The following is a 26161-nucleotide window of genomic DNA, read 5'->3' on the forward strand; positions in this document are numbered from 1 at the left end:
AGAGTGGCCTCTGTATGTTCCGAGAGGCCCAGGGACATGTCCTGGGGCAGAGCTGTCCCCCATCACTCCTGTGGCCATCAACAGTGCTTGGTAAAATAGGAAAAACCTGACACACTCAGCTCAGTTTCTTCAGCAAGCATTTATTCCATATTATCCAAGGCAGGAGTTCTTAACTGGAGGTGACTGTACCCCCCAAAGGACATTTGACAACATCTGGAGACATTTTGATAGCCATGATGGGGGAAGATGTTACTGGAGCCCTGACCCTTGACAAATAGAGGAACTGAAGCTGCCTGGTCCTGAGAGCACAGGATAAGGAGGGAGGGTGACATATGAAGGGGGTTTGTCCAAAGCTTAACTGCAAGTCCATTTGTAGAAAATTCTTCTTTAGAACTTGTCATTTAATTGTCTGATGAACAAGTTTCTACCACAGATATATTTCCCTGTGTATACAGAACCTGGCCACAATACATCAAAACCACTAGTTTTATGTATGAGCTGGACAAACAACGGTTATCGTCACCTTTGAGTATTAAAGAAATGGAGGTTAAGAGCAAGGCCTCCAGAAGCTGCCTGTCGGGCCAACTCACAGGGCTAATGCTCACTGTCAGGGGCTCCCAGACAAGTGGCTTCTCTGTGTCCCTCCATTGCCTCATCTGTAAAAGGTTAACAAGAGTACCATCTCCCTCACAGGATTGCTGTAAGGATTACACTAGTTACCCAAATGCTCAATGAGTGTCAGCTTAAAAAAAATGTTCCTTAGAAAAACCTGAAACCATTCATTAAAAACTTGCACACCCTCTCCAAACACAGAGCCAGTGGCCAAATACCTAAGAAAAGATAAAAGGTGTTCTCTTAATGGGTAAGTACTTGCCCTAGGAAATAAAAATCACAGGGAAATTAAAATCAGATATGCCCTATTTTTATACAATCTTAATGGGAACTTTCAGGTAAATGGATTAATTTCAAACATTTTGGGGATAAGTATATAACCACGCCCTCCTTAAAGCATAGTTTTCTAAACATGCAAGCTGTCTTTAAGTGGGGCCTCCCAGCCATTCTCACCTGGCCTCTGCAGGTGAGGAACAACAAGCAGAGGCTGATCTGCAGCACAAACCTGGGCAGAGAGCTGCTGAGAGACCAGTTTATGTACCTGGAGACAGTTACAGGACAGAAAACGGGCATGTCATTTTAGAGTTCCTGGCGCAATCTTCATGAATCTACCTGATGGATATGCTAAAATGCTTCCAGCCTTTTTATAAGTAGCAAGGACAGAATGTCAACAAACTGCTCCCCCAAAAATAATCACTTTGAAAGTGTGGTGGTAAAGGTCTCACTATTTACCTGACTCTCCTCTAAGTTCACTAGGAGCATGTTTATTATGCACCTCTGGCACGTAAAAGGCCAGATAAAAAAAATAACAAATGGGGTCTAAGGCTCTACTCCCAAGAAGGGGCTATCATACTGAGGGAGGGTGGGCCTGCTCCTCTGAAGAAGTGAGGTCCTTCCCCAGGGGATACACTAGGGTGAACCCTGCCACACTTCTGATATCCTAGCCCAGGGCTGGGCCATAGCACCTATATCAGTGATGGCGAACCTATGACATGCGTGTCAGAGGTGACACGCGAACTCATTTTTTTGGTTGATGTTTCTTTGTTAAATGGCATTTAAATATATAAAATAAATATCAAAAATATAAATCTTTGTTTTACTATGGTTGCAAATATCAAAAAATTTCTATATGTGACACGGCACCAGAATTAAGTTAGGGTTTTTCAAAATGCTGACACGCCGAGCTCAAAAGGTTCCCCATCACTGACCTATATTATGAAATGTCACACAGAGTGGTGGAAGGAAGGTAGTTCTAAGATGCCCCTGAACAGGAAGGCTGGCCCAGCCAGGAGCAGGAGGGGCCCGGGTGGCACACTGTGTCAGAGGACAAGCTCTTTCATATAGTTTTCCTTTAATGATTATAAAATAAGATGTGCTCACTGTAGACAATTTGCAAAGGATGCAAAAAGCACACAAGAGACACCACCAGATCACCCGTAACCCTCACTCCTCCAAAACAATCATTGTCAACATCTTGACATCTTTTCTTCCCTTATGTATACATTTTAGCCAGTGCAACTTTGTATTTTATCAAAACACATTTCATATTCTTTTCACTAAAAATAACATAAGTATGTATACTTTGAAAAAGGTCTTGTTACATGTTATCAAACAGTCTTTTTTATTTCCTCTTTTGTGAGCTGTCAGCTCATATCCTTTGCCCATTTACTTCCTGAGTAAACTGAACACTCACTTTGAACGAGGTAATGAGGCACTTACTTCTGATTATAATTTATTTTGAGGAAATAAGTACAATTCCATTCCAAAGCAGTAATGCTTTAGTTTATCAAGGAAGCTCTTACCATTAAAACAGAACTGGACAGTCTTTTCATGTTTAATATTTACCTTCTTGATTTTTCAATTCAAGGAATATACTAAGGGGCTGCAGTGACCCCAACGAGGGTGTGGAAAACAATCTCACCTCCATGCTGACTACATCAGACAACTTTAGAATGAAAGCTACTCAAGCCAGACTCAGGCCCCCAAACACACAACTTCCTGCCACCAAGTCTCTGGGTGCTTTCCCTGTCTCCTACTATATATTCATGGATTCTAGTTGCTGAGAACTTCTTTATGCAAAGGCCAGAGCTGGATGTTATGGCTTTAATACTTTTGTAAACTGTGTTTGGAATTCTAAAATTATGTTTCATTAAATTTCATGCCCAGCCTCTGACCCATAGAAGGAATTGTTAGTGTTACTGTCCATGATTCTGTGGCTGTGTGGCTCTTTAAAGCTCCTTAGAAAGAAAAGGGTCATCACAACACGTCAGTAGTATAATAGGGTGAGTCATGCTCTGTTTTTAGTGTGTGATTTGACAAGACTCTACTACCACAGGAAGTATTTCAGAAAAAATTCTTTGAGATAAAGAGGAAAAAACAAGGAAATGATTCAGTATGTATGAAGGAAGCACTCTCCTGGAAAAAACACAAAAAGCAAGGCAGTGGCTACAATAAATGGTAAAAGTGAGCGCAGGAAATTAAAACAATAAATGTCATATATGAGTTAGGGACCTCACTGAAATAACTCAGCAAATGCTTTTCCCCAGTAAAGCCATGTGACTGGGTCCCCAAGGACCCATTCTTTTAATAACAAAAGGGAAATCTGTAAAAAGGGAGAGAACATCTGGTTTATTGGCTTTGAAAGGCCAAGAGTTAATTTCCCTTCCTACCAAAACATCCACATCCACATATGCTAAGTCGTATCCCTTTTGCTAACCTTCACCTCTACTTGCCGGGCTTTCAGAATAGCAGCAGTAATCACTGAACTTGGAGTAGCACTCAGACAAATATGAGCAGATCCAGGTGACAGCCCTGTGGTAGATGTTCACAGAAGTCTGCACACTTGGAGAAAAGGCTCCTTGACTGCTATTTCCTCTTTGCATTGGAGGAACAAGGTAGTCATGGCCAGGACTCAATGAGAAGAAATGATACGCATGAAATCTAGGACAGGCGGGCCCAACACACCTTGTAAGGCTCAATAGGTGCCTGTTGTTTTGCCCCAGAGGAATGTGGGGCTCTCTGCTGTCAATCTTGGCATCCATTGTATGCTCATAAGGCCAAGAAAGCAAATGAGTTTTGATGGTGACATCTTTGCTGGTGTAAAACACACACTCAGGGAGGGGCAATCTTCTTAAAAAAACACACACCATCACCACCACCATAATGTGACCCCAAAGCTGTTTTACCTTTTTCCCTAATAGCATTTTTTGCTCAATACATTTTATTCAAAGCAATTTAGTAATAACTAATGATTTACATATCACTTCCATTAAGTATCTTAAACCCAATTTATTTTCAGCAAGAGAATCCCATCTGCCCAAATATTGAAAAAATTCTGCATTACCTGTTACAGGGAAAAAATAAGACAGTAGGAAGTCGGTCAACCATAAATTCCCAAGGAAGATCATTCTGAGATACATCAATCCTAGAAAAGGGAAAGAAAAGAAAAAGTAAAAGACCTGGGAAAAATTACTCTGACATGAAAGAACCTTGTCAAATAACTGAAGATCCGAGAGCATTTTCTTCGACCAGCCCCTTCTCAGTGAGTGTACCATTAGGTTTTAAGTTGGGCACAGTTCATGCCAGATGCACTGATACTTCCAGAACATGAATCTTCCCACTTTACTTACTGAGTGGAAATGTGAAGTTGTGAAAGTAAAAATGAACTTCCCAAAAAATGCCTCACTGACAACCCTGGAGTAGTCCCACCTACCTGACAAGATCTGGGCAAATACTTTAATTCCTAAATTAGCTCTGGAAAAACAAAGGAAATCATTGTACAAAATACATCAAGCCTCTCTGAAGATGCAAGAAAACTAGAAAAAAGCCTCAGAGAGGGCACCAAAAAAAAAAAAAAAAAGTAAATTTGAAAAGAAATGCTATATTTTATATTTTGTAAATCTGGACAGAGGAACCAAACGGTGCATTTTCTTAGCAGATTTAAAATTAATTTTCTAATACAGAAAATGACATCTGTGCTAAATTACCCCACCTACCTGTGTTTAATTACTATTGAACTAGGTGGTAGCCCCTCCTGCAGCTAGCTATACGTGGGACATACTAGGGCTCAGCACGAAAAGAACATTCTAGAGCAGCAGTTCTCAACCTGTGGGTCGCGACCATCGGAAAACACATATAGCATATCAGATATTTACATTATGGTTCATAACAGTAACAAAATTACAGTTATGAAGTAGCAATGAAAATAATTTTATGGTTGGGGGCACCACAACATGAGGAACTGTATTAAAGGGTCACGGTATTAGGAAGGTTGAGAACCACTGTTCTAGCGGGAACCGATCGCTCAACCCTATTCTTGCAAATAGTGCATACAAAAGATGGAAATGTTTTGACTCATTAACTTGACAGAAATTTTCAAAAAGTATTGGTGGGATGGGATTAGTGCCATTTGTCCAAAAGGATAAAATTCACATTAAAAAATGACATAACCAAATTATAATGTTTAAACAGCTTTACTATTAAAACAGCATTCCTGCCTACCTAAAACATTTGAGTTCCATTTTTTAAACAAATGGTGATGAATACTTTATTCTATAATCAAATGGTTTTTTCCTCCTGATTTTGGCTTCAAAGAAAGACCAAACTGTAAAATTAAAAGAAAATCATTTGTAAGCATCCACTCAGAATTCCATCGGACTAATCAGGACCTTCTTTTTGGGATTCTCATTTAGGCTTGATATAGATGCCTACATATTGTTAAGAGCAGTAATCATATATTTTATCCTCAATTCTTTTCAATTAATTGTATGCAAAGCATTGTTCTGAGTGGGTCAGAATTCCATCAAATGCCCAACCATTAATCTACTGCTGTATACTAATAAGTAATGTTACCATGCCTAGCTCATGCATCTATGGAAGTTCTATTTCCTTAATTCCCCAAAGTGAAATTAACTAGGTCAACAATGCACAACTACTCTTTGATTTCTTACAGTGTTGCTAAAATGCTTTCCAAAAAGTTACATCAATTTATTTATTCTGTTAGCTACATCTAACTATGCTAATTTCACTTTATTTTATCAAAGCAAGATTCTGTCACTTAAAAACATGTTAATTTAATATGCATAAATGAAACTTATTGCTTTAATTTACATTTATTATTATTTCCCCACTTGTTTATTTACTCTCTCCTCTTACATGAAAAATCTGTTCATGCCTTTTCTTTTCTCTTCTTTTCTTTTCTTGTTAATCCTCACCCAAGGATATTTTTTCCATTGACTTTTAGAGAGAGTGGGAGGGAGGAGGAAAGGGGAAGAGAGAGAGACACACACACATATTGTTCAGTTGCCTCCTGCACGCACCTTGACTGGGGCTGGGGTTCGAACCTGCAACCCAGGTATGTGCCCTTGACTGGGAATTTAACCCATGACCCTTTGGTGCATGGGCTGATGTAACACCAGCCAGGGCTTGTGTCCTTTCTTCACACTGGAATCCTTCTTAGCTGTTTCTCCACACCCCCTCACCATTGTCTTTTATTGTGATAAATAATATGCAACACAAAACTTATTATCTTAACCATTTCTAAACGTACACTTCAGTGGTATTAAGTACATCCATAATGCTGTGTAACCATCATCTTACAAAACAAAACTCTGTACCCATTAAACAACTTCCCATTCTACCCTCCCTGCAAACCCTGACAACCACCATCCTACTTTCTGTCTTTATGAATCAGACTAATCTTGGTGCCTCAAGAACCATACAGTATTTGTCCTTTTGTGTCTTATTTCACCTAACATTATGTCTTCAAGATTCATTCATGTTGTAGTGTGTGTCAGAATTCCCTTCCATTTTAAAGTTGTACTCCATTGTATGAACCCGTTTCCTCTTAGCAGTTTCTTAAACCATTTTAATTTTTCAGGGTCTGGAGCACAAACAGTTGCTTCTGAATCCTGGTCCCTCACAGGTTGTGTGACTCTGGGCAAGTTACCTAATCTTTCTGTGCCTCAGTTTCCTCCTCAGTAAAAAGAGAGTGATACTCATTCCTGTTTCACTGAATGTTCTGGGATTAAGTCATAATACATACATATATATATATATATCTTATATAATAAAAGAGAAGCATGTAAATTAACCGTCCCTCTGCTATGCTCACCAGCCAAGCAGAGTATGCAAATCAATCTGACAAAGATGGCGGGTTAATTTGCATACACAGGCACCAGGCAGCCGGGGCAGGACAGATGTGGGGGAAGTTCTGGGCCCGTGGCCACTTGCACAGGCACTAGCACCGGGGAGCTGGGGGCAGGGTGGCGCGCATGGACATCGGGGAGCCGGGGCTGGGGCAGAAAGCACAGGCGCCGGGGAGCCGGGGGGGGGGGGGTAGGGGCGGGGTGACGCACGAGGACGCCAGGGAAGCTTCTGCCTGGCTGGCGCACATGTGTAGGTGCTGGGAAGCCAGGGTTAGGGTGGTGAGCGCAGAAGTTGGGGGCAGGGCCTGGAGACGCAGGGGAAGCTCCCACCCCACTGGAGTGCGTGCACGCCAGTGCCAAAAGGCCTGTGTCCCCAGGATAGGTATCCTCAAAAGCCAGGCCACCCCGAGCCTGTAGGCCCGCCCCTAAGCCCAGAGCAGCCAGGGTCCCAGAACATGACAGAGGGTGCACACTGGGGTGAAGGGACTCCCCTCCCTTCGTCCCCCCACACCCCGCACGAATTTCATGCACCGGGCCCCGAGCGTGTGTGTGTGTGTGTGTATATCTATATATCTATATATCTATATCTATATATATATCTCAGTAATGTAACTCCTCAAATTTGGCTCTCATCATCACTTACAGAATATATAATAGGTAAAATATATATGACATAAAATACAACTATTACTTTTTTTTTTTAGTCTGTTTTGCTGATTTATTTTCACTGCTCAATTTTTCTAGTGGAATTTGTTCATTTTCTTTCATTATTTTTTAAACTGCTTCACTTTGGAAGTTTTCATTTCTCAAAGGAGCTAGCCAATCCAATAGTCTATCTTCTATTTTATTTCTGTGATTTGATATTTCATATTTAATTGTAATCTATCTGGAGGAGAGGGAGAGAAGATATACCTTATATCTAAATAATTTTCCCCAAAAACTGCTTTTTCCTTATCCAAAACCTCTTTATTTGAGCCCTGTTTTTACAAAACACAATTTTAAATTTTTTGTTTGCTGAGGAGATCACATACAGTTTCCACAGAATCACAAAACTAGAACATGTGGATATCGACCAATCTTTCCTTTCAATTTTACAAATGAGGAAAAAAACAAGGCCTGGTGGAGAGATTTACTCCAGGTCCCAGGGCTGGCTGGCAGCAAACCAGGGACTGGCCTCCTTTCAGTGGGCCGAGGCCCTAGTGCTATGCAACTCCAGGGCACCCTTCCTGTGGTATTCCAGGAAGCTGGCCTCTCCAGGGGGCTGTCCTAACAACCAGGTCAGCACTGCTCCCACAGAATTACACTCATTCACCCTCTTATGAATTCAATCAGGGCTAAATATACTCAACATCATAGAAAAAACACTCACTCAGAATTCTTCTGGAAATCTTTGGTTTCAATGAGGCTTTGCTCATGCCTTTAAGCTGATAATTAAATTCAACCAAGTCTTTCCCAAAGTTAGTGAAAAATGGGCAGACCCTTGCAAACCATATGGCTAAGCTGTAAGGAAGAGTGAAGATGAACATAGCCAAAGGTGCTGCAGAACAGGCTTCCTTACCTTGCCACAGTGAATGTATCCGTTGGCAGGAGGCGAGCTAGCTGGATGAAGACATGATTGAGGGAAGGACAGAAGCCACACCACTGTGCATAATAAAGCAGCAAAACATCCTGTGGGAAAGGGGAGATGGCTGTGACTGCGATCCTCAGGCCCTCATTCTTAGAACCCTGCAGGCATTCAATAAATGCTGCTTGTGTATATATTACAGTGAAAAAATTAATCCTCAGATTTTTCTGATTATGTGCTTTCGTAAGAACTTTTGCAACTAGAAAACCACACGTAATTCATACGTTTGTCCTGTTAATCTTCTGTACATCAAAACCAACCACTCACTCCAGCTTTAGAAATAATTTTTTTTTAAATCCTTACTCAAGGAGAGAGGATATTTTTTCCATTGATTTTTAGAGACAGTGGGGGTGTGGGGGGGAGAGAGAGAAAAACACCGACATGAGAAAGACACATCTACTATTTGGCTCCTGTTCACACCCTGACAGGGGCTGGGGATTGAACCTGCAACCAAGGTACATGCCCTTGACTAGGAATCGATCCCAAGAACCTTTGGGTCGATGCTCTAACCATTGAACAACTGGCCAGGACTAGAAATAATTTTAATAAGATAGATGGCTTGATTTCTGCCTCTCTCATGCTTCCGTACCTGCTTTTTTTTTTTAATACATTTTTTACTGATTTCAGAGAGGAAGGGAGGAGATAGAAACATCAATGCTGAGAGACAATCATTGATAGGCTGCCTTCTGCATGCCTCCCACTGGGGATCGAGCCCACAACCTGGGCATGTGCCCTGTCTGGGGATCGAACTGTGACCCCCTGGTTCATATGTCGATGCTCAACCACTGAGCCACACTAACCAGACCCGTACCTGCTTTTGAAGGACTATTTCCCAGAAGGTATCAGTTGTCACTTCAGTGATTAAATGCTGAGAAGGGAACTGGGCAGAGTCACTTCCAATAAGATGTCTTTTCAAGGGACTGTAGAGAACACTGAAGTTTTGAATAAAAGACTCTAAAAATAAAGAGAAAATGAGATCAACTTTTCTCTAAGTACAAGGAGAGTATTTGGCCTACTTTAAACTCTACATTTTAAAAATTGGGATGACTTCACAGGCTCACATTTTTAACACTTCAGCTACATGCAAAACCCTGAACATAGCTGCCCAGAGTGGCACCAGGTTTAATTTTGGTGATATTAACTCAGCAGACAGTAATTTAAATAACAAAACACCATGCATTGTTAGATGCTCTAATATCCTGGTTTTTTCCCTAACAAGACACCTGAGATTGCATAAATCATCAACATGCCACATCTTTTAAGAGATTTCAATCTACAATACTAAGACCTTTAAGTATAACTACACATGCAATAATTGCACCAGTCTACTGCAATGTATTAGTTGTTTAACACTCATTAATTTGAGGACAAGGAGCTATGTTTTTTGTTTCATTTATTGAAGTTCTTCAAGTTTCTTTCTTAAAAGGTTAAGAAAAATAAACCCAAATATACTTAGCAGAAAAGCACGTTAAAAAACACACATAAATAATCCAAAAACCTAACTTGAACCAACAGTTTTACCCTCCCCGAAAAGGCCACTGTATCATCTAAAGCAGCACTAATCTGAGTTTCACTTCCTTTTCTTTCATCTAACTCTCTCCATTTTGAGGTCTTAAAGAGCAATGCAATGTTCTGCAGAGGGAGAGGAAGTGAAGAATGTCACATGAATGCTAAAGAGAATTCATTACCAGCACTGAATAACACTTACTTGGATATGTGTTTGAAACATAAAACCAAGAATTATTTCCTATTCTGTATGAACCCTAAATTCTGAGATTGCCCCAGAAACAGCTGACTTAAAGAGTCAACTCTCCTAACTGACCATGACTCCTAGTATATGTGGGTTGTTTTTTTTACAAGGACCCTTATTTTTGACACCAACTACAGGGCAAAGAACTACTGAGCTCAATGTTCCAGAATAGATACAGAAGATGAAAAGGAATCTTAAGAAGGCTTCTTTCAAATTACCCTTAAATTCAAAGTGACTACATTATGAGCTCATTGAGTACTTGGGTATAACTCAGCGGTTCTCAACCTGTGGGTCACGACCCCTTTGGCGGTTGAACGACCCTTTCACAGGGGTCGCCTAAGACGATCCTGCATATCAGATATTTACATTACGATTCATAACAGTAGCAACATTACAGTTATGAAGTAGCAACGAAAATAATTTTATGGTTGGGTCACAACATGAGGAACTGTATTTAAAGGGCCAGAAGGTTGAGAACTACTGATATAACTGAACAGAATTCAGGAAAATTCAATAAACACTTACTTAAAAAAATACAGGCTTATTTCATTTTAAGAAAACTCAGTACACCAAAATGTAACTTAAAAAAACATGAATTGGAAGCAATTTGAAAAATTAATAAGAATACACAAAGTGACAGGTCACAGGGTCCTTTAAACACTCAGGTGCCTTCCTATTTATCCTATATAATGAAACCCTAACATGCAAATAGACCGAACAGTAAAATGACGGATCGCTATGACACGCACTAACCACCAGGGGGCAGACGCTCAGTGCAGGAGCTGCCCCCTGGTGGTTAGTGCCCTCCCACAGGGGGAGTGCCGCTCAGCCAGAGCACCACTCACAGGCTGGTGAGTGCAGCAGCAGTGACGGGAGCCACTCCTGCCTCCACTGCAGGCGGGTGGTAAAGAGTGAGGGGTCCCAGACTGCGAGAGGGTGCAGGCCAGACTGAGGGACACCCCCCACCCCCCGCCGCCTCCAGTGCATAAATGTCATGCACTGGGCCTCTAGTAATATATAATTTGATATAGAACAAAATCATATTGACATAAGCCTTTTCAAATGTGTCTAATGGAAGAAACAAGCTTCACCTGGACTCTAAAAACGACAGCTGAAAGGACTGTTGCTCAGGGCTCTAACTTTATTTTTATAATACTCTCTAAAACTTGAAAACAAAAGGCTTCTTTCCCTACCAAATTCCTCCTGTCTCCATTTGGCAAACATTGACTTTCCCTGGTGTTTCCAATGAGGCTGAACTAACATGGCTTTTGAATTCTCACTTCCTTGTGTGTATATCAAGGATGTCAGCATGGTCCTGGGAACAGGGCAGTGTGGGTTAGATACTGCAGCTGTCAAGCCCCTAGCAGTCCCAAGGGCAAGCTCTCCTATAATGACTGGTCTTACCCCACAAAAGGTGGTTTGCAACCTGACACTTGTTTATTACAATCTAGGCACCCAAGGTCATAGTAGCATTTCCCAACCCTTATAAAAGAGCAGCAGAAATTAGGCCTTAACACTTATAAATTTAAAGCTTTGAGACAAACAGGGAGGACAGGCGGTTCTATTGTTCACTGATTTCTGTTTAAGTTCCTTGAGAATGAAGCTGTTATTAGGACTCACACTCATCAGCCCCATGGGACATTCACACCAAAAGGGCTCCATCACAGTGTCCAGGTTTCTACCACTGCAGCTCACCCTATCTTAGAAATGTGACAGGTACTGCCAATCTGGAATGTTTGACTCTTACCCTTAAGGGCTAAATGACAAACTTACCAAAAATTTTGAGTTAGAAAGTTTCTGTTCCATTTAATAGACAAAATTAGCTTCTTATAAATTATGACCAGTGTAGCCTAAATATTTCAAATGAGCTAAAGAGTTGACATCACCCCCATGACCAAATGTAATGAGATCCCTAGATAAAAGTTACCTATATCAAGTTATGCAAACTTATTGTGCTTGGGGAAGTAAAGTGCCTACAGTACCTAGGGTGAACTTCATAAGAGCTTGTTTTGGATCCAAGATATAGTGAGATTCTTCTTTCACATCAACAATTGCAGCAAATTCTTTCACCTGAGCGGTGCTAGGAGCACCTAGCCTTTCTGCATATAACCAAAACAAATTTGAATCCAACAGGTAGAGGTTCAGGGTCTTATTGGTTCTGCAGCTCAGGCCTGTGAAGTTTGTGCTATTCATGTCCACTTCAGGAAAAACATGCCTGTTCTCCTCAATGTGAGGAACGGAGCTTGGGGTATCAACCTCACATTCTTTCTCGAGGGAAGAAAATGCAATGTTTGGGGATTTGAAGACATCTGGTTCAGAATCAATGAAGCCTGCCACACCCCTGTTCATAGTCCTGCAACATGCAGTGTAGTAGCTGAAAGGGCTGTAGGAACTCAGAAAATTGCTACACTCCATGCTGTCCGACACCACATGATAAAAGGCCTGTTCCTTGAGGTAGAAAGAATCCAGAGCTGCTGCCATCTCGAGAAAGCTGCACTGTGGCACACTAACGGAGCTCAGCCTAATGCCCACAGCTGTCTGGTTGACACATAGTTCACAGACATTGTGGGTCCTGGAGATGGAGTGCCACTGGGGCAGCACCACAGTGTTGCAGCAGGGGGACGCCGTTATCAGCGGCGGGTCCAGCAGCTGGACTGGGGGCTCAGATGCCAGAGACTTGACCACCGGGGCATCCACTCGCCGCAAGTGCTGAAGGAGCCGCTCCACCACCTGGTCCCCGTGACAGTTGTTGTACTCCAAGGCCACCTCGGTGATCTGCAACACAGGGTGGGCTGCATGAGGCATGCGATGACAGAGGCCTACAAATCATCCGAATCTGATTCACAAGTAGGAACCCTGGCTGGAAGCACTGTGTCAAATCAAAAGCTGTCACACCGAAATCTATTAATAAGGAGGCTAGGGTTATTTTTCAGAACATGTAATTCTATTAACAAATAGTGAACCAACTGTTTAGAGACGAAAGGGGTCTTAGGATAGATGTTTTGGCCCATCATATGACAAGAACAAAGCATGGAGGGGTGAAGTGGCTCACCCCACAATATACATCCAGGTTGTTGATGAAAAACCAGAAAAAGAATTTAAATCTCAATTCCCAGTAAATTTCCTTTACACCTGGAAAACTCCTCCATACGTCTTTCTTCGTCTAAACTAATAGTAAAAACCTTCCCAAATAACTAATGAGTTCAATCAAAGCATTTCATGCCATATTTCCAAATAAATTCATGCCTCACAGGCTGCAAATTCAACATTTTTTAAAACATACCCATCCATCTTGCCTTCCCCCATAATCTCTTTTTCCTCCTGTACCCACCTCAGGAAAAGGGCATCATCAAACTGGAAAAATCTGCTTCACTGCAGGCCTCAAATCCAGTCAGTTCTGAATTCAGGTTGGGAAAGCAGGTCCCTCATTTGCATCCCCATGGCCGCTGCCTCAATTCAGGCCCTCAGCTGTCACAGACCACCATTTTTTTTGCCCCTACTTTAACTAAGCTTCCACACTGTGAATACTTTTTTTGTTTTGTTAATCCTCACACCCAAGGATTTTTTCCATTGATTTTGAAAGAGAGTAGAAGGGAGGGGGAGATACAGAGAGAGAAAAATCAATGTAAGAGAGACACATCGATTAGTTGCCTCCCACAAGCACCCTGCCCGGGGCCGGGGACTGAGCCTGCAACTGAGGTGTGCCCTTGACCAGAGTCGAACCTAGGCCCCTTTTGTCTGAAAGCTGATTCTCTATCCACTGAGCCAAACTGGCTAGGGCACCACTTATTTTGTTTTTAATATTAAAATTTAATAGCAAATATCAATACAAATTCAGAACTTTAAAGTTACATATATATATATACACTTTAAAAAGTATATTCCTAAGGCCTGTCTGCAAAAATGGTCTAGAAACAATGACATCTCAGCATCAGTGAGCATTCCTAGAACCCAGATGTTGGTCTCTAAGTACCATAGCCCCACCAGAGGGAACAGTGGTCTCTGACAGAAATGACTCTGTATCACAGGCAGGGAGAGAGCACCTTGCATCTGAGAGCTGGGAACCCAAGTCAGGTTTTGTTTGGAGGACTGACAACTGCCCAGGCAGCTCTCCCCCAAGGACGGCTCCCCAGTAAGAAATGCTTCCCAAGGCCCACGCCCCTTGGTGTGGTGCTGTCATTGGTCTCCACATCAGAACCAAGGCTTGCACGGACTCCAGCTGCCCCTGTGGGGACTTAACTGGCACTGGGAGCTGGCGGTGTAGATGCCGACCACCTCTCATGGGTCCTGTCCCCGCCCCTCCCCGCACTGGCCACCACCTGCCTCAAATCCGGCTGTGCTGCTCAGTGAATCTCGGGAGCCTGTGATGGATTCGGTTGACCTGAGTTCACAGTGTCTACAATCAATTGGCACTTAGGGATGAGATTATGGGGTTGGCCTGCGGTTGTCTCAGCCTGGACCTGTGTGTGCAGAACAGCTGAGGGTGATGCTAGGCTCGGGAACAGTGCCAGGGTAACTGACTATGACTCAACCAGGCACTGGCCCCTTCTATAGGGGCTCAACACAGATGATGTACGGTGGGATGGGCCTGGCGGATGGTCTCGCTTGAAAGAGTGGTCTTTAGGGAGGAAAAAATTAGAGCAGACTGGAGCCCTTTCCCGAACTTGGGAGCTGGTGCACCAGACTGTGTCTGGGGGTGCGTCCAAGGAAAGGACTTTGATCTGGGGACCCTCTGCCCCTCACCCCCACCCAGTGCAGATAGTCTCTCAAAGGCAGGTCTTCTTCCTGGGAGGGAGGTGGGCTGACTGAGGCCCCTGCTACTGCCACTGCAGCTTTTTTATCGCCCTGTAGGCCTGCACAGCCCGCTCTCTCTCCTCCGCCATGATCCGGGTCATGGAGGTGGATCATGGAGGTGGATGGAGGCCAGGACACACCGCCAGGGCTCCAAAGCATCACATCAGTGATTTCTTGCCAGGCTGGCCCGTGCTCATGCTCTTCCTGGGCTTGGCGGTCAACTCAGGGGGCTGCAGGGCGACCTCACCAAACTTCATGGTGCCTAGAGGGACAGAGGAGCACGCCTGAGGCCTGGGGTCACCTGAGCCGCTGGGGGGCACCACTTATTTTTAAAAATACTGCCTTAAACATAAGACTCCTCTGGAAAATGGCATTCAATGGCTCCTATTACCTGTAGCAAAAAATCTAATACAATCTGGCCTGCGTATGCCTTTCCAGTGTCACCCCACCCTCTTTAGACCATGCCAGGCCCATTCACAATGCCATGCCTTTAGAGTCCTGGTTGGGACCTACTCCATCTGACAAACCTCAATGCCGTCCCCAAGACCCAGGACAGGGTGGCTGCTTCAGTAAAGCTATCCCCATCCCCACCCCAGAAGAGTTGGGTTCTGCATCTTCAGGGTTCCAGAGCCCTTTCCAAAGTATCTCATAAGTGTCTGCTGAGATGCCCCTCTTCCCAAGCTATGAGTCCTCATGGGCACAAACCACATTTGATTTATCCTGCTATCTGCAGAGCCTAGTACAGAGCCAGGCACAAAACAATGCTCAATAAATACCTGTTGAACAAAGTGGCACTTACATGCTCCCATTTCCTAGTAAGATTAACTGTTAGCCCTCAGGTATTAGCCATTTAGATTTACATTTCATTCCAAGACACTTCCATTTCCAAACTAAGTAACTTTCACCACCCATCACTCACCCCAGTTTCAAAAGAAAGACGAGCAAGTCATATTCCAAAATGTATTTACTCTCTAAAATAGAATCATATGCTAAGTTCAATCAAATCTTGCCAGACAGTTAAAAGGAGAAGCCACTCGGGATTATTTTTCATTAAATGTGTGTGAAGGCCATTTAATGAGTGCTGTTCCAATTTCAAAAAACCTCCAAATTTAATAACATATATTTATAGAGAGAGTTAATCCAAAACATATGCATTTGTACAGAAAAATAGTTTGAATAGTTCTTGGGCACAAAAGAAAGGTCATTTTAGATGATATCCAGTGTTTTGTTTCTTTCCCATAACAAAACATAAGCCTCTCAGCCCTTTCTGGATAAGACTCTGACAGTATATTATACTAGTAAGGTCAGGCCTCTACAATCCATAAAGAGCCCAGCTGCCCTCTGGCCCCATCTTGGTACTGCTTAATATTCAAAGACACAATAGTACATTACCACTCCTACCCATGACCCCCCACCCCCCGCCAACTCAAGCATTTACTGCAGTTTTTTACAAAAGGTCCAAGTAGGAGTATATTAAGTACAGCAAAATTCCTTAAAAAGTCTTTTTTCTCTCATCTTTCATTCTTTTTCTCACAAAGCAGCTATATCAAGGATATTTTTAATTGAAGAAACTATTCTGTATAGAGTAACGCTCTTGAAGAATGAGGAATTTTTATTTTTCTCCTGTAAAGTGAGCCAGTTTTTACTTTTATATTCCTTTTTTATATATTCTTGACCCTAGGATATTTTTCCCATTGATTTTTAGAGACAGAGGGAGGGAGGGAGGGAAGGAGGGAGGGAGGGAGGGAGGAAGACGTCGATTGGTTGCCTTCCACTTACGCCCAGACCCAGGCCAAAGATCAAATCTGCAACTCAGGTACATGCCCTTGACTGGGAATCGAATTTGAGACCCTTCGGGGTGTGTGGGGGGGGGGGGGGGGGGGGGGGGCGGCAACACTCTGATCACTGAGCTACACCAACCAGGCCTATATTCCTTTTATATAACAGGCAGTTTTGAAAACTGTAGCTCAAGTTACATCCCATATGTAAATCACTTGATGCCATATTTAATTTCATGTGAACTAATAAGGAAATTTTGGCAAATAAGTTTGTTTGCACTGTAACTGCTTCATTCCATTTCTTTAATCAGAGAAATTGGTAAATCTGAACAACATAACCACCTTTGCTCACCAAACTCACAGACTATGAATGCTTCAAAGCAGGGCTGTGAGAGCTGAAAACAAGTCACAGAGACTCTGCTGGCTGCGGGAATCATCTCTTGATAAGCACACTGAGATGTCTTATGACCTCTCTAGACTCTAGTGACCCAGGGGTCATGGCCTGAGGCTGTATGCAGTACAGGCTGTGCTCTCCTGTGGGGAGAGTGGGTCTGTGTGTGGGAGCAGCTGCCTGGTCCTGGACTGGGCCTCACAGTGTGGCCACCACATGGCCATCTTACTGACCCCCATCACGTTGCCCACCACAGCTGCTCCAAACTTCCTTGCTTGGCAAGCCCCCAACTCTACTACCCTCATTCCACGATTACCTCATTCTTCTCACAATGTAAGCTTCCTCAGCTGTCTGCCCAAAATTAGGCCTAAAGGTGGTAATGGAAAAATAAGGATTAAGGCTTAAACTATTTTGTGTTTGAGGAGCCAATGAGTTTAGAACTCACCCTGTGAAGTGTGTTCATTCCTCCCACCCTTCCTACTTCTGGTCAATGTGTCACTATTTCCCTGGCATTACCCCCTTCCCATCCCACCACCAGCATCCAAGTTCAGGATCTTACTATTCTTCTCTTTTATGGAACACTGCTACCAGGAAAACTTTAATAATAGTAACACACAGCTCTCCTGACATTTCTACACTGTCAGTGAGACTTTGATAGCTATGATGAATGCTAAAGTCCTCCAAGAAGCACCTAAGGGCCCTCTTCCAAAGGTTTTTTTGGGGTCTTCTCCAACCAGCCATTTATGAAAGCCAGGCAACTTATAGTATTTTCTAAAACTGCTGCAACTTCCCCAGCCCTGTGCCTTTGCTCAAGCTGTTCCTTCCCATAAATTTCTCTCAATCCATTAAGACCCTGGCTGCTAATGAAGGTCTGTCTCAAATACTTGCCCCTCCCACAGCCTCTCCCAACCTCTGCTTTGCCCAGTCCCCAGCATCCTGGAACACAGCCTTCTATCCTTCAATTCCTGGGGCAGACCTTCCTCTGCCTTGAATTATAAGCAGGCTCTTGCTCCCCTATTGGACAAGCCCCTGAGACCATGAGACCAAACCTGTATCTTTTCCAACTTTCTCCCCTGTGGCTCCCTGACATGGTGCTCAGTAAACATCTCCTAAATTTTACTTGCTAAGTAATTCCCAATACTGCTAAGATGCCACTTGGTTTTCAGCAACTTTAACCACACAGGTTAAGGGAATCCATTCACCTTGCAGGGACACTATGAACCCTGCGGGAAGGAGCCATAGGCAAAAGTGTAATAAACAGAAGGCCTAGCCATAGACAAAGGAGTGAGCAGAGATGGGGAGAGACATTCAACCAGGAACAAAGGGCTGGAAGGGAAGAGTCCTTACACCAGGTGTCTAAATCCAACCACAACCTCCTAAACCGAGAAGTAGGCTCTACAAAATACCACCCACCCAGGACCCTGGCATGCCCAAACTAGACAAAATAAAATTCTCCAGAAGGAAAGTTTAAAAATTAAAGTAAAAAACCCACATCTTGCTTGAAAACCCCTCCTTTTCTACAAAGTTTTAAAGCTCTTAATATTAGATGCAGTAAAGGCCTAATAACTCAGAAGAGTGTATCAGGTCATACTAGTAAAATGTGTAGTGAAGATTTTCCCAAGAAATTAAGTCTTAAGACTTCAAATCCTCCTTAATCAAAGCAGAAACAAAGCTACTTCATTTCTCCTTTCTTCCTCTAAACCAGGATAGCAGCGAACATTCAGAATGTCCCCCTGCAGGGATAATAACTTAAACAAAGTGAAGGGTCTGGCTGGACAAGAACCCTGCCTCCCATTCCCTCTAGGCACACCATTAGGCTCACACGGACAGGCTGGGGACAGGCGGTGTCTGGTTAACCTAGCCAGTGGTAAACTGGCTGTCTGAAATTGGTTTTGACCAAATTAAGGGATCCTTGAGGGAAGAAAAAAATAAAACCCCCAGTAAATGCAATTTAGCAATCCCAGGTGCTCTTTGCTGATTGTTATTGCTCTCTAAGTGGCTCCAAATGATCCATGTATGAAATAAACTCACACCCAAAGTGAGTACACCAGATGAAGCAGAAAGGCAGGAGGGAGGGGCAGACTCTGGCTATCTGCGTAAGAGAAAGGTTTAGAAAAATAAGGGATTCCAATGTCAGCACTATTGCTCCTGGCTCTTGAGCTGAAGATGGCGAGGGCCAGCAATCTGGCCGGCCCCCATGACAATAGCATCTCCTAGGCCAGTGGTTCTCAACCTGCGGGTCACGACCCCTTTGGGGATCGAGCGACCCTTTCACAGGGGTCGCCTAAGACCATTGGAAAACACATACGATTACATATTGTTTTTGTGATTAATCACTATGCTTTAATTATGTTCAATTTGTAACAATGAAATTGCGGGTCACCACAATCATGAAGAACTGTATTAAAGGGTCGCGGCATTAGGAAGGTTGAGAACCACTGTCCTAGGCCATACTAAACCCTGCCTGTGTTGCTGTCCATCCCACTCCCTGACATTAGTCATCAAAGAAAGAGGGACATATGGTCCTTCTCTGGGGAGGCATGGTTTGGTTTCCCTGTCCCCTCCGACTCACCCAGACCTGAGCAGCTGTCAGTAAATGTGGCCAGAGAGGCTTTGGTGGATCCTATCCTAGGCATGGCTCTCCTGCCCCTTTACAGGAGAAAGGGGTAACTGTAGGAACACAACTGCCACTCCTGGCAACCACTCAGCTACTCGTGGAAATTATTCTGAACATGCAATGAAAGAAGTCCCAGGGATGGAGATTTTCCTACTCCTTATGAGATACCTTTTAACATTAGGACTCTTACCTCATCTATTAAAGGATGACTTTCAGCTAAGGGATTAAAAGGAATAAATAAAAAAAGGGCTGGTCCTTTCTTCAGTTCATTATTCAGCAGGAGACTCTTTCCACCATGTGGCCGCAGCCATCGAAGGAGTGTCTCTTGGTTTTCTAAGGCCCACTTGCAGATGTTCTCAGCTGTGTAGTTGATGACCTCCCTGGGAAAGACCTGTGAAGGACAAACATGGGATAAAAGGCAGGGCAGGATCAAAGCACAGCAGCACCGTCCTCAAGAGAACCAATTAACCCTACCACTTCACAGGTGAGGAAAATGAGGCCTAGAGCTGCCACACGACCTGCCCCTGCCCGTGCAGTTAGAACCTGGCTCTACTTCTCCAGGCAGAGCATTTCCTCACAAGTGGCTGGAAAAAGCAAAAGCAGTTGCAAGAGGTGACTTTCATATCGTGTGATTTATCTTTTTCCCATTAGACAGATTCATCGATCAATAAATAATTCTCCCTGCCTGCTTCTGGCAACAGGGACCTCTACCACCTTATAAAGGGGAGCTATTAGTGTTATTGGGCTATTTTATAAAAGGATCAGTGAATATCTAAGGAAACAGAAATTATGGAGTCATGGTTCATTTAAATTTTCACCTTGCCCCTCAAAGGCTGGCTCATAAGGGCAGGAATGAACCTTCCATTAGGACACAATCTGTATCTGTTTTTCTCATCTACAGCCCAAGTGGCTAAGAAGAACACTGACACTGAGCTGAAATTCAATAAATATTTGAATGAATCCATAAATGACCTTGAACTTGCATAAGGCCACGAATCACACTTTATGTGTACAGAATGAAGGAAAGAGATGCTTAGATTTTTTGCTTTGTTTTCCTACAACAACCCAAGTGAGTCAATATATAATTATTTTTGAAATTCCAATAATATATATCAGTAAGTTTGAAACAAAACTTACACAAAAGTGCTTTGGAGGGCTCCACACAATGAGGTATTTTATACCCTGCCACCCCCAAAACAACAGACTTACATAGATTCATAACAAAGATGTCCATTGTATTTATTTTTTAAAATACTAGTATCATGACAATATTTCATTTGATAAAAGGAATTCTGCTGGTAAATCAACCAACCAACTTTAATCTATGGAATGGATGCAGGAAACCCAATATATTTTTCAGTGTCATTCTCATAGTCCTATTTTCTTTTCTCCATCTATTTTAATTTCTTCCTCAGTACTCTTTATTATAAATATGATATATGTTGGTTATATAGCATGTTATGAAAAACAGATGAAGAAAAATGATAGACAGCAAAAGCAGTTGGAGTTAAAAGAAGCTTAGACAGGGGCGCAAGGAGAGTGGGTGTGTGGAGGAAAGATAATCACAAGCAGTGATTCTCAAAGTAGGACGATGAGAGTTTAAAATAACATAAACATCAGAATAAACATTTTATTTAGAAAATACATTTTATTTTGGGGGATATAAATTGCAAGAAGGAAAGCACAATATGTGGTCTACTAGAAATATGCAGAAGCTGGGGTGACTGGCAACCAAGGAGGGGTCCCCTGGAGAGTGCTGCCGACCTGTACCTACAAGGCACAATATTTGTCTGCTGAGCCAAGGCGGGTACAGAGAGACTATTGGTCTTCACTCGACCTTTAAGTCACTGATACTGTCAATGAAGTTAGAAATAGAAAATATTTAAGAGAAGTAAACTCTCAATATTGGGACCAAGGAAGCAACAATAAATAGAGCAGAAGCACAGGACTAGCAGGATACAGGTCAAAAGTTCAGAAATAGCTGAGTTGAGGTTGGTCCACCAAAAGCAAATGAAATCAGGAAACAAAGACAACAATGGAGGTGAGAAGTCATCAACTTCTCACTGTGACTTGACAAGAACTTCAAAATTCATTATATCAGCTAAGGAGAAAAGCATGCCATATTGCTACTCTTTATCGATAAATGGAACCAATGAACAAAGAGCATCACCCAATGGAAGCTTAACCTCTGAGAACATGGGCCCAGAGTAACAATTCCCCAACGGAATAGTTCTGTAATTTCATCCAAGAAGGAAAACTAACAAGGCTGTCCCAAAACCTAAGAATATAAACAAAGAATTTCTAGATTTTAAATTCAAGAGCCCTCTAATGCATGGGTTCTTAACCAGGGGCATGGGCCCTAGAGTGGGATTGTAAGAACTCTCAATTTGCATATAAAATCATGTGCACTTTCCTAGGGAGAGTATCCACAGATTTTATCCAATTCTCAAAGAAGTCTGTGACCTAAATAAGGTTAAGAACCACTGCACTAATAGAAACGTGATTTCAAAATACTTACAAGTGATGTGTTGAAATGTCTATGTAAATACACACTTCCAGAGTGTACTAAGGATACCAGTTTCGCAAGATGTTTATTTGTGATAACCCCAAATCGTACTGTTCCTAGGTAATCTGAAACAGAAAATTTTCCTTTATTAAAGAAAAGGCCTATGCCTTAAAACAACCACAAAACCCAATGATCAAGTCTAGACGCACAAATTCCCCAGAGCAAAGCCCTTTGTGGTCACCTAGCCTGACAGGAATGGAAGAGGAGCTAAGAAACCCTCTCCTGACACAGACCTCTCGCCTACTCCTGAGTAACACTCTGACAATCACCTCCACTGCTTCTGTCCATCTGTGCTGATCTGACTTCATTTTATGCTGCCCCTCACTCACCAGCCCCACCTTAGAGCCCAGGCATATGCTGCTCTCTCTCTGTCTGGACACTTCCATGGCTAGCCCCTTCTTCTCATTTAGGTTTCAGTTCCGACTGCACCTTCTTTGAGAAGCCTTCTCTGACCATCCCACCTCAGGGCAAATAATCAGAGGATAAAGTCTGTATGGGAAAACTGGGCTCCTTCCTTACTCAGGCACTCTCTCTACCATTACCCTATTTTTAATAGCACTTACTAACATCTATATAATTTTACTGACTTAGATTTTTTTAAAATCTAACTTCTTAAGTTCTGTGAAATTAGAAACCTGGTTTATTGCTGTTACCCCAGAACTTACAACAGTGTTTGGGCATATTATAAGAGATCAATAAGTGAATGAGTCTAGCACATACAAAATCTCATACAAATTAGTAAGAAAAAAAGTTAAAAATGAGCAAATCGCCCTGGCTGGTTTGGCTCAGTGGATAGAGTGTCGGCCTGCAGACTGAAGGGTCCCAGGTTCGAGTCTGGTCAAGGGCATGTACCTTGGTTGTGGGCACGTCCCTGGTGGGGGGTGTGCAGGAGGCAGCTGATCGATGTTTCTCTCTCTCATCGATGTTTCTAACTCTCTATCCCTCTCCCTTCCTCTCTGTAAAAAATCAATAAAATATATGTTTTTTAAAAATGAGCAAATCACAGAGAATAAAATGTTAAAGGCTAATAATTACATGAAAAAACATTCAACCTCACTATTTCAAAGGAAAGCAAATTAAAACAAAATAACACCTTTTATCCTCAGATTGTCCAGAACTTGAGATAGGAAATATCAAGTATTGATGATCAATAAAGAAATGAGTACTCTGATAGGATGCTGATAGAAAAGGTAAAATGGCAACCACGAGGGAAAGCAATGACACACGCTGTACTGATCACAATGACACATGGACATAACCTACAGCCCCGCAATTCCACTTCTTAGTATCCACATATGTGCACTAAGAGTCGGGTGAGGAAAGAAACACTCTGCAGATGTTAAAAGCAATGGGGCAGGGCTACCTATAAAACATGCATAGGTTTAAAGGCATACGTGAGTGAAAAAGCTGAGGGAGGATAGTTTACCTTTTCTTTAAAAAAAAATACCCCAAACAAACAAACAAAAAACCCCTCACATTTATAAAACAGTATTTTTTTCCTACTGGCACACATGTTCAGAAATGTACAAAAGTATCTCAAAGAATATGAGATGAAGAGCAAAAAGGACTTTATCCTTATGTGTGAAGCGTTCTTTCTTTCCCCAAGGAGTATATGTAAGACTTGTATGATTAGAAATGGACTTAAATATTTAGATGATGAATAAGATGGTGTAGGAAAAGATACACTTTTTTTCCCTATCCACTTTCTACTTTATTAGCAATACGATATTGGTTACATTTTAACGTTACCAAATTATACCTAAGTAGCTAAAATATAAAGTATTACGGTACTAAACACACGAGGTTTCTGCACAAGCAGTGGTGTCTACCTCCCAGCAGTGATGTCTTTTCTTTCAGAGGAATGGCTGTCAAGAATGAAGTAGAAATGACTATGTCCCTAATACCATGCTGGACAATCTTTAATACAAACCTGATGAGTTTAAAATGGCACAAACCCAAAGAAACACAGGAAGAATAAACCAGAAAGTACAGAGATTGGTTCCTTATATGATGGGGGGCAAAGAAGTAAGAATAGAAACTGGAGAACAAGGATGAGGTGGCCTGACCCTCCTCTGAGTAGACCATTTTTATATCAGACTCTTGTTTCACACCCTTCACGTGCTCAAAAACGAAACAAATCATTAAACCAACCCATATGTGGGGAAACCTAATGTGGAATACAGACACGAGAAATTACACCTAACTTTATCACAAATGTACCAAACTACAATGAAGGGGTGAAGGCTTAGGGATAAAAAACTGAGTAACCAGAAACAGTATCTTAACTGGATACCGTAAAACTAAAGACCGTCAGAGCTAGGACTCTCAGGGCAGAGAGAAAGAAGTTATATACTAGTATTAAGAAGGGACCCCTAAAATGAACCCTGTAGTATCATACTGGAACCAGAGGAAATCAGTATAAACTATGGCTTTTAACACACACAACTATAGATATGTGCATATGCGTGGATATAAATACATGAAAGGATAGGGACTTATTCAAAGGACATGGGAACTAACCCAAGATGCTCCTAAAGGCCAAAGCTGAAAAAATCTGAATAAAATAAACACTCACCACTATTTTGCAAAAGTATCAAGGTTATAAAAGATAAGGAAAGAAAGGAATTGTCACAGGGTGCAGAAGACTAGGGAGAAAAAATAATTAAATGTGATGTGGGATTCCAGACTGGATTTGGGAACAAAAAACAGACTGCAGTTTAGTTAATAATACTGTACCAATGTTAATTTCTTGGTTTTCACAAATCCTATCTAATAAAAGAGTAATATGCAAATTAACCATCACTTTGCAATAAAGATGGTGGCACCCACAGCCAATAAGGAGGGAATATGCAAATTGAAGCAACAAAGATGGCAGCACCAGCCAGAGCCATGGAGCCGGCCAGAGAGTGGGCGAGAAGCCAAGCCTGGCCAGAGAGTGGGAGAGTGGGCAGGAAGGCTTGGCTTCCTGGGTCACCCCAGCGACCAAGGAATGGGGCTAGGAGTAATCAGGCTGGCAGTGAGGGAAGTTGAGAGCGAGCAGGCTGGCAGGGGGCGCCAGTTGGGGACAATCAGGCTGGTGTGGGGGGAAAACGGGATGAGCAGGGGGATCCAGTTGGGGGCAAAGAGGCTGGCAGGGGGGACAGTTGGGGGCAAGCAGGCAAGTGGGGGGGGGACAGTTTGGGCTGAGCAGGCCAGTGGGGGGGGACAGTAGTGGGCAAGCAGGCCAGCGGGGGGCAGTAGGTGGTGAACAGGCTGGCAGGGGGGCAATTGGGGGTGAGCAGGCTGGCAGGGGGGCAGTTGGGGGTGAGCAGGCCAGTGGGGGGACAGTTGAGGGTGATCAGGCTGGCGAGGGGGCATTTGGGGGCAATCATGCCAGCAAGGGGGGGCAGTTGGGGGTGAGAAGGCCAGTGGGGGGGGGGGCAGTTGGGGGCGAGCAGGCTGGCAGGCAGAGTGGTTAGGGGCAATCAGGCAGGCAGGCAGGTGAGCAGTTAGGAACCAGCGGTCCCAGATTGAGAGAGGGATGTCCGACTGCTGGCAGTCGGACATCCCCCAATGGGTCCCAGATTGGAGAGGGTGCAGGCCAGGCTGAGGGACATCTCCCCATCACCACCCCCCCCCCCGACCCCCCCCCCGTGCACAAATTTTGTGCACTGGGCCACTAGTGGTTATATAACATGTTAACATTGGGGGAGGCTAGGTGAAGGTAGGGAATTAGGGAACTCTCTATTTAGGCAACTTTTCTGCAAGTATAAAATTAGTTCAAAATTTAAATAAAAATTTAAAAAAGCATGTCATAAAAGTTCAGATCCCAAAGCTGTCAGAAGAAAAAGCAAGACTTAAGATAGGACATGAATTGGCAGAACCAATGGACACCACTCTCCAG

General features: G+C 42.9%; 1 protein-coding gene across 11 annotated transcripts in view; it reads right to left on the reverse strand.

The window, feature by feature from the left end:
• Positions 1-26161, reverse strand: part of TXNDC11 (thioredoxin domain containing 11) — a 74565-nt gene that overhangs the window by 3036 nt on the left and 45368 nt on the right. For 9 of the 11 annotated variants that reach the window (XM_059693175.1, XM_059693173.1, XM_059693177.1 and 6 more), the window contains 6 exons: positions 22231-22343; positions 19903-20103; positions 12115-12907; positions 9194-9336; positions 8317-8426; positions 3956-4036 (listed from right to left, as the gene is read on the reverse strand). In XM_059693175.1, the coding sequence (XP_059549158.1) occupies positions 3956-4036; positions 8317-8426; positions 9194-9336; positions 12115-12907; positions 19903-20103; positions 22231-22343 (1441 nt within the window). Of the gene's footprint in view, positions 1-1065; positions 1154-3955; positions 4037-8316; positions 8427-9193; positions 9337-12114; positions 13034-19902; positions 20104-22230; positions 22344-26161 lie in introns of those variants that run through there. The other 2 variants (XM_059693176.1, XM_059693183.1) reach the window with 2 other exon arrangements.

Source organism: Myotis daubentonii, chromosome 4 (genome assembly GCF_963259705.1).
Source record: "Myotis daubentonii chromosome 4, mMyoDau2.1, whole genome shotgun sequence".
NCBI lineage: Eukaryota > Metazoa > Chordata > Mammalia > Chiroptera > Vespertilionidae > Myotis > Myotis daubentonii.